The 13464-nt window shown below is 63.8% G+C and overlaps 6 protein-coding genes across 6 annotated transcripts in view; 3 read left to right on the top strand and 3 right to left on the bottom strand.

Annotated features, from left to right (window-relative positions):
* Nucleotides 1–529: 529 nt before the first annotated feature.
* On the bottom strand, nt 530–778 carry MNEG_2030 (hypothetical protein; the record flags this gene model as incomplete). Its single annotated transcript, XM_014049503.1, has 1 exon — nt 530–778. A coding segment is annotated over one exon (249 nt), but the record flags the coding sequence as incomplete, so codon positions are not given.
* Nucleotides 779–1259: 481 nt separating this feature from the next.
* MNEG_2029 (hypothetical protein) lies at nt 1260–2385 on the top strand (the record flags this gene model as incomplete). The annotated part of the gene is made up of 3 exons (XM_014049502.1): nt 1260–1437; nt 1683–1843; nt 2179–2385. The coding sequence occupies 3 exons, from the start codon at nt 1260–1262 to the stop codon at nt 2383–2385; spliced, it is 546 nt and encodes a 181-aa protein (XP_013904956.1).
* Nucleotides 2386–2483: 98 nt separating this feature from the next.
* Nucleotides 2484–5002, bottom strand: MNEG_2028 (poly(a) polymerase; the record flags this gene model as incomplete). Its single annotated transcript, XM_014049501.1, has 6 exons — nt 2484–2491; nt 2751–3203; nt 3439–3754; nt 3979–4283; nt 4571–4810; nt 4993–5002. The coding sequence occupies 6 exons, from the start codon at nt 5000–5002 to the stop codon at nt 2484–2486; spliced, it is 1332 nt and encodes a 443-aa protein (XP_013904955.1).
* A 61-nt stretch (nt 5003–5063) lies between these two features.
* Nucleotides 5064–5946, top strand: MNEG_2027 (hypothetical protein; the record flags this gene model as incomplete). The annotated part of the gene is made up of 3 exons (XM_014049500.1): nt 5064–5383; nt 5588–5838; nt 5936–5946. 3 exons carry the CDS (start codon nt 5064–5066, stop codon nt 5944–5946), a joined length of 582 nt encoding a protein of 193 aa, XP_013904954.1.
* A 2527-nt stretch (nt 5947–8473) lies between these two features.
* On the top strand, nt 8474–10309 carry MNEG_2026 (putative Cell division cycle protein 20; the record flags this gene model as incomplete). The annotated part of the gene is made up of 3 exons (XM_014049499.1): nt 8474–8545; nt 8762–9145; nt 9395–10309. The coding sequence occupies 3 exons, from the start codon at nt 8474–8476 to the stop codon at nt 10307–10309; spliced, it is 1371 nt and encodes a 456-aa protein (XP_013904953.1).
* A 935-nt stretch (nt 10310–11244) lies between these two features.
* The window catches only part of MNEG_2025 (RAN GTPase-activating protein 1), a gene marked incomplete at both ends in the record, with an annotated part of 3613 nt that continues 1393 nt past the window's right edge, over nt 11245–13464 (bottom strand). The window contains 5 exons of the mRNA XM_014049498.1: nt 11245–11626; nt 11807–11892; nt 12185–12369; nt 12607–12856; nt 13070–13204. Coding sequence (XP_013904952.1) covers nt 11245–11626; nt 11807–11892; nt 12185–12369; nt 12607–12856; nt 13070–13204 — 1038 coding nt within the window. The remainder of the gene's footprint in view (nt 11627–11806; nt 11893–12184; nt 12370–12606; nt 12857–13069; nt 13205–13464) is intronic.

Here is a 13464-nt window from a genome sequence, read left to right as displayed (position 1 = left end):
CGTGCACGCGCACATCGGCGGGGCGTGGCGGTCAGCGGCGCGGGCGGCGTGCTGTAGCGTACACATGCGTCTTGCGCGCTGCAGCAGGCCCCGCGGCACGTGGGGCCGCGGAGCCCAGGGCGGGCAGGGCCGCTGCATCCGCAACCGCGCACTGCAGGGGCGCGGCTGCTAACCGTGCCGTGGGCTCACTTGAACAGCGGCCAGGTGAGCATGAAGAGAGGCCCCGCCGTCGAGTGCACGAGCTTGCGCTGGGGAGGGAGGGAGAGCGGCGGGGCAGGGCGCCGGCAGGCAGGAGCGGGGGCATCGGGCGTCAAGAGCCGCAAATCCAAGGGAACAAGGCCTGCTGTTGGGCGCCACTGAGCCGAGTTCAGCTGCGGGACAATGTGATGACCTGCAGCGCGCAGCCTGACCTGCTGTCGCGCCCACAATCGCACCGCACACCCTTTTCTTGCCCAGGTTGCTGTTGTCATGCCCACATGCATGCAGTCTTGCACATCCCCCGATGCATGGGCCGTGCGGAGGTCCTCACCGACAGCTTCTGCTCCAGCACGCCGCTGCGCGCGAGCGCATCAAATGCCTTGACCCAGACCCAGGCACCGAGCGCAGCGGCCACAGCGACACCGAGGTTCCAGCTCGGCGCTGCCGACAGCTCCGCCAGCTGGGGCAGGGCGGACGCTGTGCCCGCTGCTGCTGACACGGCCGCAGCAGTCGCAGCCGTGCCATCGCGCCGTCGCGGCTGCTGCTGTTCACCGTACCGATCTCTGAGCTGCTGCCGCATCGCACCATTGCTGCTCAAATGGCGGGCGGGCTGCCTGCGCCACACGACACCTGCACCGCCGGTGCCGCTGAGCAGACGCTGCCTCATTGCAGGGCATTGAGCAGCCGGTGACCGCGCCACATTCATGGATGCAACTCAATGCTGCTTTTGGCACAATTCCAAAGGCGTCTACTGCGTTGCATGCGCGGCCCGCGCAACACTTCTACCGGTATGGATCTTGCCGAGGTAAAACACGCCTGACAACGATATCTTCCACTTGTCAGATTGCAGACCAACATCTGCGGTACACACACCCCGACCTCTCTTCACCGTGAATCTGACTGGGCCACCGAGAGTCGTGTCATCTGCCGATTGAGCCTTCGAGCGATCTAGGCCTGCATGGGCTTGCATATGTAGGCTAGAATTCATGCATTTGGAGGGATTTGCAGGTTCCACGCGCTGAGAGATCACTTTTAGAACCTCAAGGAACAGGCTGACGCAAATGCAATCAGCGGCGCTGATTGCGCTGCTGGTGGTGACGTGTGCTCGCTCAGCTGCGGCCTTCACCTGGGAGGCCTGCGATGCCGCCACCGCCCCGTTCAAGCCCTCGGAGGTGGTGCTGTTGCCCGACCCTCCCGTCATTGGCAACCAGGTGTCCTTCACCATCAAGGGCAGCGCAGGTGCGCTAGGGGACAATGCTCTTGAGTGGGGCCAAGCGAGCAGGCTTAAGGCAATGCTGCTGAGCGGGGGTGGGAGCACACTGCGGGCACGCAGCCGAGGTCGGGAGTCGCGCCCTGTCCATGCTGGCCCCGCTCATGAGGGTGGGGACCATCTGTATCACGGCGCCCTTTGTGAGAGCTTCGGCTGCCACTCACATGATGTTTTGCTCACACTGCGTCATCTGCACCTGGACCCCCGCCTGAAGACCGCGATGTGGCGGCGGGCTCCATCAGCATGAGCGTGTCGTTTGTGGGCACGCCCATCTACGAGACCAGCGACGACCTCTGCACCAAGACGGCCTGCCCCATCGCCCCCGGCCCCCTGGAGGTCAAGTACGTTCAAGACCTGCCACCCATTGCACCCCCGGTGAGCATGGGGGGGGGGGTGCGGGGGAGGGGGGTGGGCTGCACCTATTGGGTTCGGGCAGTGCTCGGTGTGAGGGCTGGGGGCCGGGGGGATGCGGTAAGCAGTGCTTACGGCCGACCCTCAGCTGTCAGGGCTCCTTCCCATTGCCCTAAAGGTGCTTGCAACAGTGACAGCCGAATGCCTTGTTTTCAAGGTGTGCTGTGTCTGAGCTAACAGCACGACCAGCTCGATGGCATCTTGCACAGGCTGCTGCAACACAAAATTGCACACCCCTGTTTGATTGCTGCCCTTTGCTGAGCCTCCTCACCATCCTTAAAACCACACCGTCCCTGCAGGGCGACTATGATGTCACCCTCAAGGCGCGTGATGTCACCAATAACGAGCTGCTGTGTGTCACCGTGCACTTCACCATGGTGCCCGCACCCAGCGCTGTCAGGGCTGTGCAGGCCAGCAGCAGCGGCAGCGGGCTGGTGATTGGGGCGAATGCAGAGAGGGAGCGGCTGGTGGCCACCAGCAGGAAGCTGCTTTTCCTGAAGCTGTGACTGCCAGGCGTTTGTGTACATTATCGCAATTCATTTTATCGCCATGTGACAGTGTTCGCAAGCCTTGTAACATAACCCGTGCTGCAAGGCGCACTAGTCTAGGCGCCTGAGCGCAGCCCGCACGTCCAGCACACAGTTGAGCGGCATCCAAGGGTCGTCGTCACCGCAACTGTCACACCCGTTCCCTCCCTGTTCGTCCTTGCTGCTGCTGCCACTGTCTCTGCTGGAGCTGCTGCTATCGCTGCTGCTGCTGTGCTGGTGCCGCGGCCGTTTGCGCTGGGCACGCGGGCTGCCTTCTTGCTCTTGCTCGCCCTCGCCGGTAGCGGGGCCAGCGCCAGGTGCCACTGCCGACCGGGGCATCGCACCATCGGCACGAGGTTGCTGCTGCTGCTGCTGCTGCTGCTGCTGCTGCTGCTGCTGCTGCTCTGGGGCAGTGGTTGGGCCTTGACTGCCAACAGAGCCCGACGTGGTCTCGCCGGTGATGACCCGTAGCATCGCCAGCAGCCGGCCCTCCCGGGCAAATCCCCCGCCGCCGCCGCCGCCGCTCCCGCCGCTATCGCCGCCGCCGCCGTGAGCAGCCTGCTCCCCCGCTCCGCTGGCCGCCGCCCCGCCCTCCACCGCCCCGGCAGATGGCGCTCCCGTCGTGCGCGCCTGCTCCGGGGCGCCCTCCCGCCGCCGCCGCTGCCCCGGTGTGCGCGCCCTCTTCGGCTGTCCGCGCCTGACAGTGCGCAGCAGGTCGGCCTCGAGCCGCGCAGCCGCGCGTCCAAAGGCTGCCACGACGTCCGCCATGCGGTGGGAGCCGCCTGCGACCTCGCGGCCTGGGCGGGTTGATGAGTGCGAGTGGCACCGGGGGGTCAGTGCTCCGCTGAGGCAGCAAACTCAGGCAGGTGATCGTGTGTGGACATGCACAACGCCACCGCAGCGCAGTCACATCGGGCTGCTGACGGCATGGCGGCAGCATGCGGCCCAACGGCAGCGCACACGCACAGCATGCCCCAAGCTCCGAGCCCGCCACTGGCGTCCATCGTGCCCGCCTCAAGCCCCGCCTTTCACCTGTGAGGGGGTCCTCCAGCGCCAGAAAGGTGTTGGGGTTGGAAAACCCCTGCAGCTGCTCCCGACGCACACAGCCCCCCAGCCGTACTGACACCGCGTCGCGTCCATAGTCAAACCCCTGGCCACCAAAACGCCGCAGGAACGACAGCAGCGCCAGCCCCGCGTGTCGCGCGCGGGCGGCGCCGCGGGCCGCGTCGTCGGCTGTGCCGCCGCCGTGGCCGCTGTGTGCGCGGGTGTCCTCCATGAGGTGTGCCAGCACCATGTTGGTGAGGGACCAGGAGCCGAGGCCGCCATGGAACACCTCGTGCAGGGCCAGCTGGGCCGGGGTGCAGGGCAGGGGACCAGCCAGTGAGCGTGTCGAGGAGAGGCCATGGATGGGGACAAGGGAGGGTGAGCACAACGTGCTGGCAGCGACGGACATTGTGCGGACAAACTCATCGCGCATGCTTGAGAAGCATCATGCCCTGCTAGGGCGATGAGCCACACTGCTCTGCACGCCTCACGAGCCTGAGCTCACGCCGGCCGCCCCCCGCCCCTCACCAGGCGCAGCAATGACTTGATGACCAGCACCAGCGGCCGCAGCAGCGGATACGAGCGGCTCATTGACAACACAAACTCCGCCGCCGCACGTCCCCCGCGATCGCCCAGCGAAATGTCCACCTCGGGGCCGCTGCGCAGGGTGAGCTTCAGGATGGGCACCCTGGCCCAGGGCACCAGGCGGTCCGACTTGATGATCAGCGGGCAGCGCGAGCTCTTCCCCCAGGCCTGGAGGCGTCGCAGGCACTGCACGGCATAGGACTTGTCGTCCGGGTTCAGGCCCGCCACAGGGTCAGGGTAGACGACATCTGTTGCCCCACAATGGGTTGTGGGGCAGTCAGCAGAGGAGAGCGGCGCCGGCAGGCGAGGCATCAGCGAGCATTTTGCCAGGAAACAAACACAAGAACGCCGTGGGCATGGCAACCCTCCAGGGTGTGCGCTTGCTGGTGCAGTTTGTTGCTTGAAAGAGCAGCGATGCTACCTTGAAGCAAACCTGAGCATGTTGCCGCCAGTCTGCAAGCGCTGCGTCATCTCTGCTTCTCCAGTCCCTCCACTCTTTGCACCTGCGCCAGCTCTTGCCCCTCCGCGCGCCCACCTGCCACAACGATGTCGATGTCCGAGCAGTGCACCGCCAGGCCGCTCGCGCCGCTGCCAAACACCAGCACCGCGGCGTCACGGTGCCCCAGCTCTCGAGGGATCTCCCGCTGCAGAGCATCCGTGGCTCGGTCTCGTACGCGCTGCTCCTGCTCTGTCGGCGCCACCGCCACCGCAAACTCTGCGACCTGCAGCTTCAGGGCGGTGAACCACCGCGCCTCGGGGCTTGCTTCCGCCTCGGCTGCGGAGGTGGCGCCGCTGTTGTTTGGAGGCGCCGCGACTTCGTGCGGAAATAGTGAAGGCGCAGGCTGCTGCTGTTGACGCTGAAGGGGCCAGGCATCCCCGTGCACATTTCCCCGTGGCGCGTCCTGCTGCTGTGGCTGCAGCTGCTGCTGCTGCTGCTGCTGCTGTGGGTGCTGCCACTGGCCGTCATGGTGGTGGTGACCAGACTCGTCTTTGCGTGGCTGCTGCTCATGCTGATACAACTGAGGAACATGGAGATGGTGCTGCTTGTGCTGCTGCCAGTCAAGGTGGGAGGGGTGATAGTGCTCCTGCTGCACGTGCTGCAGTTGCGGCTGCTGCTGCTGCTGCTGCTGCTGCTTCTGCTGCTGCTGCTGCTGCTTCTGCTGCTGCTGCTGCTGCTGCTGCCGCCCATGCTGCAACTCGTGTTGCTGTTTGCGCTGTCCGTGCTCATGTCCCAGCAGCTGCGGCTGCGGCTGCCGCTGTGGCTGCGACTGCAGCTGCAGCTGTGGCTGTGGCTGTGGCTGCGGCTGCTGCTGCTGCTGCTGCTGGTGTTGCTGCCAATTTTGCCCAGGTAGGTGATGATACTGCTGGTGTAGTGATGGCGACTGCTGCTGCTGTGGTATCGGGAGCAGCACAAGCTCCTGGTGGTGGTGGTACTGCTGCTGCCTCACCACCTGCTGCTGCTGGTGCTGCGATCCCTCCATGTGCATAGCTGGTGCTGCAGCCGCATAAGTCGCAACCACCGTCTGCGGGCCCGGCTGCGGCCATGTTGCAGGCTGCGGCGGCGCCGCAACCACCACCACCTGGGGCTGCGGAACGTACTGCTGGGTTGTATCCAGCACCCGCACCAGCACCCGCTGCTGCTGCTGCTGCTGCTGCTTCTGCTGCTGCTGCTGCTGCTGCTGCTGCTGCTGCTGCTGCTGCTGCTGCTGGTGGTGATGATGATGGTGGTGGTGCTGGTGCTGGTGCTGGTGCTGCTGGTGGTGCTGGTGCTGGTGCTTGTGCTGCTCCTGACGGTGATTTGCTGTGAGCTGCCCATTGAACAACAACTGCTGCTGCAGCTGTTGGGCTGCCATAGCAAAGTGCTGCTGCACTGTGTGCTGCTGCGTTGCGTGCTGCACAGCAGCGGACTGAGCTTGCCGTGCCTGGATGGCAGAACCCTGTACGCTGTTGGGATCAAACTCGGGAGCGCCGAAGGCTGCATGCGCAGAGGCACCACTGCCGGCGGCCGTGCCCACTCGCAGCAAATCGCCTTGAGCGAGGGAGTGTGCATCGTGGCTAGCATTCAAGTGCATGGGCCACGTGCCGCCATGGCCATGCCCTTCGTAGGCATGGTGATGCTGCTGCTGTTGGGTATGCTGCTGTTGCTGGTATTGCAGCCAACCCTGCGGGCGCCAGGCCATCGCTGCGCCTGCAAGCGGCGTGCCTGCCTACGCGGGGATGGCGCCAGGGGACAGCTCTCGGGCGTGTCTGCGGCCAGCACCCATTCAGAAGAATGAATTACTATCTAGGTAGCTACCGTATAGGACCGCACAACGGACGCTTCACACTACAGTGCATGCGGGCAGATCATTTTGCACGGGATTGATGACCAGCTTCATACCGATACCGTCTCATCGCAAATACATAACGTTTTTGAAGATCAATCAAGTGATGTGAGAGCACGGCGTGGTATCGACGGGCCACAAGGGGCTTGTGGCTGAACACGCGGACAGCTTGACCATCCCGTGGCGCCCGCCACGCCAAAGACATTTGATAGTGGCACGGATATGATTTTCCGACCACCCAGCAGCCTCGCACATCGTTGACAACTTGACCAGCGGCCGGTCAATCGTCAATGGCGCGCCACGCGTCATCTTCTGACAACGATGTGTCGCCCACAGGGGCCACTACCTGCAGTGGATAGTTTATCGCGCAGCAGACGGACTGATCTCATGTTATGGGTGCATGTTCCGTACCATCTGTTCACGCCAGGTGTTGTGTGCAGCGCGCATGGACGACTGCAGCCATAGAAGATGACGGGGTGCACGACGTGTCAGGGTCATTCGTTGTCAGTGCAGCTGCCATACCCGGCAGCATCCAGCAGTGGCCACCTCAACTCCCGTGATCCCGCAGGCAGCAGTCTTTAGGCATTACAGTGCCCCAACGGCAGATACGAACTGTGTCGCTTCCCAGCTGGGTAATGCGAGGCACACACGTATACACATGTGTAGAAAACAGGCAGTGCAAAGATCAGCGCGTGCGCATGTGAGTGTGTGTGTGTGTGTGTGTGTGTGTGAAAGGGGGGGGGTCGTGTGGAAAACAAATCTGTGCGCAAGCGTTTGATCGGAGTGTGCACGTGTCCACGTGTGTATCTCTGTGTGCGCGTGCATGAGCGCTCAGGTAGCTACGAAGATGCTCACGCATTTTGATTTTGAGAACACCTTACATTGGGCCTGATCCCAGTTGCCCTTGTGTAGTCCATAACGCGAGCAAGTATGGGGAGTTTCTTGGCAAATATACAATGCTGTCCATTGACTTGACGCTTCGGACGTCTGCATTGTGTGAAGTCCCCCTGATTATCATTATCAGGGGGACCACACGTGCTTGCTTGATGCAAGCACATGCGTAGACCGCAGGCAGGTGGGCGGGGTCGGCTGCTACCATAGACGCCAAACACAGCAGGTGCGCAAGGCGTGCAGCAACAGGTACAAATCAAGTGGGGGGCCCCTGCCCTCATCAAATTTGTTTGTCCTATCAACACCTGCAGGGGACCGGGTCAGTAGCACTGACCTGCATCACAAAGGCGGGTTTTGCGCCGGTGGGGGCCTCATACATACCTGTGTCCAAAAGGCGGGCCCACTATACACGGCCGTCACGAGCCTTGCGTAGCCGATATGGTCACATGAGTGCCTCGCAGCCGGGTTGCAGCCCCTAGCCACTTGGCAAGTTGAAGTGGCCTGTTCAGTATGTGTGCTGCGCCGCTCCCACACTGTCACATCAGTCAGCCCTGCTGGCATCATCATCACGCATTATAGGCTACTGACCATCTCAGATGCAATAGACTAAGCATCCAAATGCAACCGGCAAGCTGGACACGGGCCATGTTATGTAAGAGCAGCGCAAAATGGTACAACTCTGCGGGTTTGATAGGGATGCATGGCTTGACGGCTGCAGTGACATACAATACTCAACTCTGACACTTTCACAGCTGCAGTTCGAGCTTACGGCGGATACCGTATTCTTATCAACTTCCCCTGCCTGGTGTGTCTAGGCTATATTGTTGAGACATCAGCTCACTCCATAGACACTGGTCAGTACGAGAGGCGTCAGCGCGAAGTCGCCGGGCCTGCGCAGTGGTCAACGCTGCTCTCCTGCGGACCGCGCAGCAAGTCAAGAGTGCAAGTAATCTATCAATTTTCTTCACCATGCGCGCATGCGTCTCCTTGTCGCGATCACAGACCACGGGAAGCTGCGTTTGATTTGCGTTCAATCTGCAAGCAGCTTGGCGTCAAAAGCTCAGCGCGCACTGTCTCGCCCGGATTCTCAATCCTCCCAACCTACAAAAGCTTTCTCCACCGTCACCTTCACCCATCCCCTCCATCCCTTTCCCACCACAACGCTCGGACCAACCCGAGCAGCACCACCATCACCACCACCACCACCACCACCATCATCCGATATGGCATCCACGCCACTCCGTGAGAACGGCATCTTCGGTGCCGCCAAGACCCCCAGCCGTGGCAAGGAGCGGGTGCGTGCGGGCAGAGGCCGGGGCCATGGCGGCCCACAGGCCAGGTTGGGGATTGACCGAGGCCGCGGGCTGATAGAAATGTTCTAAAATATCACTTCGCTCGATCGAGTGCGCTCCGCCGCTGCGCGGTGGTGCATGCGGCCCAGGACTAGCCCCCGTTCTGATCCGGTCGCGACTGATCCCCGCACCTCGCTCCCCCTTCGCCCGTATTCGCAGCTCGACCGCTTCATCCCCTCGCGCTGCAACCTGGACACAGACCACGCGCTGTTCCAGCTTGGCCAGGAGAACCAGGGCTCGCCTCGCCGTGGCGCCGATGCCGCAGCCGACAAGAGCCCCGCCAAGGCCGAGTACCAGAAGCTCCTGGCCGCCAGCCTCAACGTCAACGAGCAGGCCCGTGTCCTCGCGTTCAAGCACAAGGCGCCGGCGCCGCCGGAGGGCCACGACAGCGGCCTCGCATCGCTGTACTCGGCCAACCTGGGCCAGGCCCCGAGCCGCAAGCAGTTCCGCCACGTGCCGACGACGCAGGAGCGCATCCTGGACGCCCCAGACCTGGTCGATGACTACTACCTCAACCTGCTCGACTGGAGCAGCAACAACGTGGTGGGTGGCCGGGGCCCGTTAATGCGGCGCACATGGGCGAGTGTGCTGCATCGGCTCAGCTCCATGCAACAGGCGCGCCGAGTCTCAAAGGGAACGCAGGACATGCACACAGCAGTGCTGATGATTGATGCAGCCGCAGACTTGCCAGGCCACGCTGGTGGTCCCATCGTCTTTGTTCAACCGCCTCATCAGACGCCCCGCCTGCGGCCAACCTCGTGATTCTCCCAACCAACCACTCCCAACACCCAGATTGCGGTGGCCCTTGGCGCGACAGTGTACCTCTGGAACGCCGGCACCGGCAGTGTCGAGGAGCTCTGCACCTGCAAGAACGAGGGCGACTACGTCTCCAGCATCCAGTGGGCGACCGACAGCTCCCACCTGGCCATCGGCACCTCGGACGCCAAGGTCCAGATCTGGGACGCTGGCCGCGCCAAGCAGGTCCGCGAGCTGTGCGGCCACACCAACCGCGTCAGCTCCCTCGCCTGGAACGGCGCCGTGCTCTCCAGCGGCGGCCGCGACAGCGTCATCTGCAACTGGGACGTGCGCAAGCGCAAGGACGAGGCCCTCGTCGCCACCCTGCGCGGCCACGACCAGGAGGTGTGCGGCCTCAAGTGGTCGCCCTCGGGCCAGCAGCTCGCCAGCGGCGGCAACGACAACATGCTGTGCATCTGGGACGCCAACTACCAGCTGCAGCACCGCATCGCCGCCCACCAGGCCGCCGTCAAGGCGCTCGCGTGGTGCCCCTTCCAGAGCAACCTCCTCGCCAGCGGCGGCGGCACGGCCGACAGGCACATCCGCTTCTGGAACACCCTGACGGGCGCCCAGCTCAACGCCATTGACACGGGCTCTCAGGTGTGCGCGCTGCAGTGGAGCCGCCACGAGCGCGAGATCCTGTCCAGCCACGGGTACTCCAAGAACCAGCTCATCCTCTGGAAGTACCCCACCCTGGCCAAGGCCGGCGAGCTGCACGGCCACACCGCGCGCGTCCTGCACATGGCCCAGTCGCCCGACGGCGCCTCGGTCGTCACGGCGGGCGCGGACGAGACGCTGCGCTTCTGGCGCGCCTTCGGCGAGCCTGCTACCGCGTCGTCCAAGGGCGAGCAGAAGGCCGCCACCGCCGCCGGCACCAGCGCGTCGATGCTGCGCTCCGTCAGCCTCAGGTAGAGCACTGCCCTGCAGCCCGGCGTGCTCGGCGTCAGCACTCGCAGCGCCAGGCCATGTACGAACACCAGCAGCACGTGTACAACCCTGCACCCGCACAATGTATCAGCCAGCAGCACCCACAAAGAGCCATCAGTTTTGCGTGCCAGCGCCAGCGTGCGGCACCGACCAGACACAGCACAGGCAGGGACCACCTTTGCAGCACCATCACCCCCACATCCCTTTGCATGCACATACCCATCACCTCAACCAGCCAGCAACGGCACCCCTTGCGCACACGTGCAGCAATTGCAGCGAGCCAGCCGCAGGAGCGCAGTCAGCACACATTGCATTATCACTCCCCCCTCCTAACACTCGCACCGCGTGGAGTGGCGCGTCGTTGCGTGATGTGGCGTGTGCGTGGACCGTACCGAGCGTGATTGTGGCGCGTTGCACCGAGTGGCACAGCACACCCGACAACAATTATGCCTCCTGCTTTGTGTTGGCTGCGCCGGCGTACTGCGGCGGGGGTCGTTGGCGTGATATCGATCCCCTTGACTACTGCACGGGTGTGAGCGTGTGGTTGCCTCAACGGTGTTTATCAACACCCCCAATCCATGACCACTTATCAAGGCTTGGCTGGCTGAAGGGTGGAGCATCAGTGAGTCAAGCACAAGGGGGCAGCTGCATGGTAGCAGCCGAGGGCTTGATAGGTGCGCATGCTCACAGCCACGCTCCTAGGCGACTCACACCAGTGAGGCAGGGTGATATGATGTCTGAAAGTTGTCTGTCGCTTGATGTTTACAGTGCTTGATGCTTCTCATATAAAAAGAGGAATCAGAGCCGACTTGAACAGCGCGGGCAGCTCTCCTGCAGCCAATCAAGTGGCGCAGCTCAAACGGACCGTGGCATACAGCACACAAATTTTGGTTTAGGGGTCCCCGCCCTGGCGCCGCCCCTCATATGTGCGCCCCCTTCTCCAGTGCTGCCGCCAGTGCGTCTCCCTCGTCGTCCTGCATGCCCTCCTCCTCCTCCTCCTCCTCCTCGGCCGCGTCGGGGTCCAGCTCCTCCGCGGACAGGCAGCTGTCGCCGCCCAGGGCCCCCACCAGCAGGTCGCGCACCGCCTCGACCGCGTCGTCCGTCAGGTAGTTCTCATCCAGCACCAGCCGCGAGAAAGACTGCCGCCCACCAGACACCAGGCCGCGCGCCACGGCGAGCGCACCCGCACGGGAGAACTGGTTGGCGGCCAGGTCCAGGAATTGCAGTGCCGGCAGGCCGGGCAGCGCGCGCGCCACTGCGGCTGCGCCGGCGCTCTCCAGCTCGTTTTCACGCAGGTTCAGCCTGGCGGGGACGGTGCGGAGATAGGTGGATGGCTCGGGTGGAGGGGGGTGAGTGCGCACCTGCAGGATGATGTGTGAGCGGTGACCTGCCGTCTGGCAGGTTACAAGCAGCTTGGTCGCTCCAGCCATGTGATACAACAGATACTCTGGCACCGCGGGCTGCTGGCATTACCCCCCCTACTTGGTCAGGTGCTTCTTGTTTGCCAGGGCGGCAGCCACGGCCACAGCGCCCTGCGGGGTGATCTCATTGAGTGCCAGCTCCAGCTCCTGATGGGGGTCAAGCCGATGTAGCCGGGCAGGGGGTTGCAGGTTTGTAGGGTTGAGCTGTGATGTCGCTTGGATTGGAAACCACAGGTTGGCTGCATGAGCATGCCTGGTGCAGCATGTCAGAGGCAGGTGAATACAGGCCTTGCGCTGGAGGCCCGCCAAGCTGGCTGCCACCATGTCAGACCCATGCAGCTGCAGCTGTTGTGTTCACTGCGCACGCACCCACCACTACACCAGCAAAGTGCGCCACACTCAAGGCGCCTCGCACGTCAACACTCCTCGCCCCACGCACCTGCAGCTCCGGTGCAGCCCCCACCAGCCCCTTGCAGACTGTGGCGACGCCCTCGTCGGTGAGGCTGGTGTCATTGAGGTTGAGGGCCCGCAGCTGAGGCTGCTGCGCGAGGGCCGCGGCCAGGGCGGGCGCCACCTCTGACGTCATAGGGTTGTCACTCAAGTCCAGCCGCACCAGCACTCGGCCTGTCAGCATGGACAACATTGACAAGGAGGGGGCAGCGGCGATTCATGCAACCCTGATAAACACACGTGTAGGGAGCGCAGTGCGTGATTGCGCCGATGGGCCTGCTGAGTCTGCATTGTGCCTTCAAGGGAGTCATGCGGAGCGCTCCATGCCTAGAGATGCCTGCAATGCGCGCGGCGCGAAGCTGCAGGCCCGGCCCCGCGCGTCCCCTGCCGGTCGCCCGCCACGCCACCCACCCGCCGACAGGCCCTGGGCGAGCGCGATGCCGCCCGCCGGCCCCACGCGCGACGACGCCATCCTGAAGTCTGCCATGGCGGGGGCGCGCGCCAGGACCGTGGAGATGTAGGTGGCGCCCTCGTCCCCGCTCATATTGTTGAAGAGGTGCAGCCCCGTCAGCGCCGCGGTGTGGCGCAGCAGCTCAGCGACGGCCTTGCAGGCGTGGACGCTGCAGCCCACGTTCTGCAACGACAGGAACTCAAGACCCTCCTGGGTGGGGTCGGTCGGAGTAGAGTGGGGTGGAACAGGAGGATGAGGAGGGCGCAGGTGCGCAGGGTTTGATTTGACAGATCGTGCCTGGTGTGCATAGCTGCATGCAATGCACACAAGGGACCGCCTTGATTCTGGGTTCATGCAGTGTACACAAGACCGTCGCTGCGGGTGATTTCGACTGTGGCCCGCACTCCTATGTGACGGCCGCACCTGCCCCACAAATGCGTCGGCGGCGGCGCGCACGCCCTTCTCGCCCAGTGCGTTGTCGCTGAGGTTGAGGTGCTTGAGCCTGGCCGTGGCCAGGGCAGCGGACATGATGCGCAGCGCCTCGAGAGCCTCGTCCTCCTGGTGGTGGTGTTTGGGGGGGGAGGTTGCGGCGGTTGGATTGATTGGGGGGCTTGGTTGTGATGGCCCTAGTGATCACCGCTGCTGGGCGATGACTCCATGGCAAAGCACGTCACACAACCGGTCCACAGCCGGCATGCACACAGACAGTCCGGGCAGCCCCTAGGCCAGAAAGCACAGCCTAGAGCACAGGTAGCCCACTGGACCCCCGCCGCTAATGCGACCCCTCCCAGCAGCCCTTCCGCCACAACTGCGGCATC

This window comes from Monoraphidium neglectum (assembly GCF_000611645.1).
Source record: "Monoraphidium neglectum strain SAG 48.87 unplaced genomic scaffold scaffold00219, whole genome shotgun sequence".
NCBI lineage: Eukaryota > Viridiplantae > Chlorophyta > Chlorophyceae > Sphaeropleales > Selenastraceae > Monoraphidium > Monoraphidium neglectum.
Note: the sequence above shows the minus strand (reverse complement) of the source record. Positions and strands in the feature narration are given on the sequence as shown.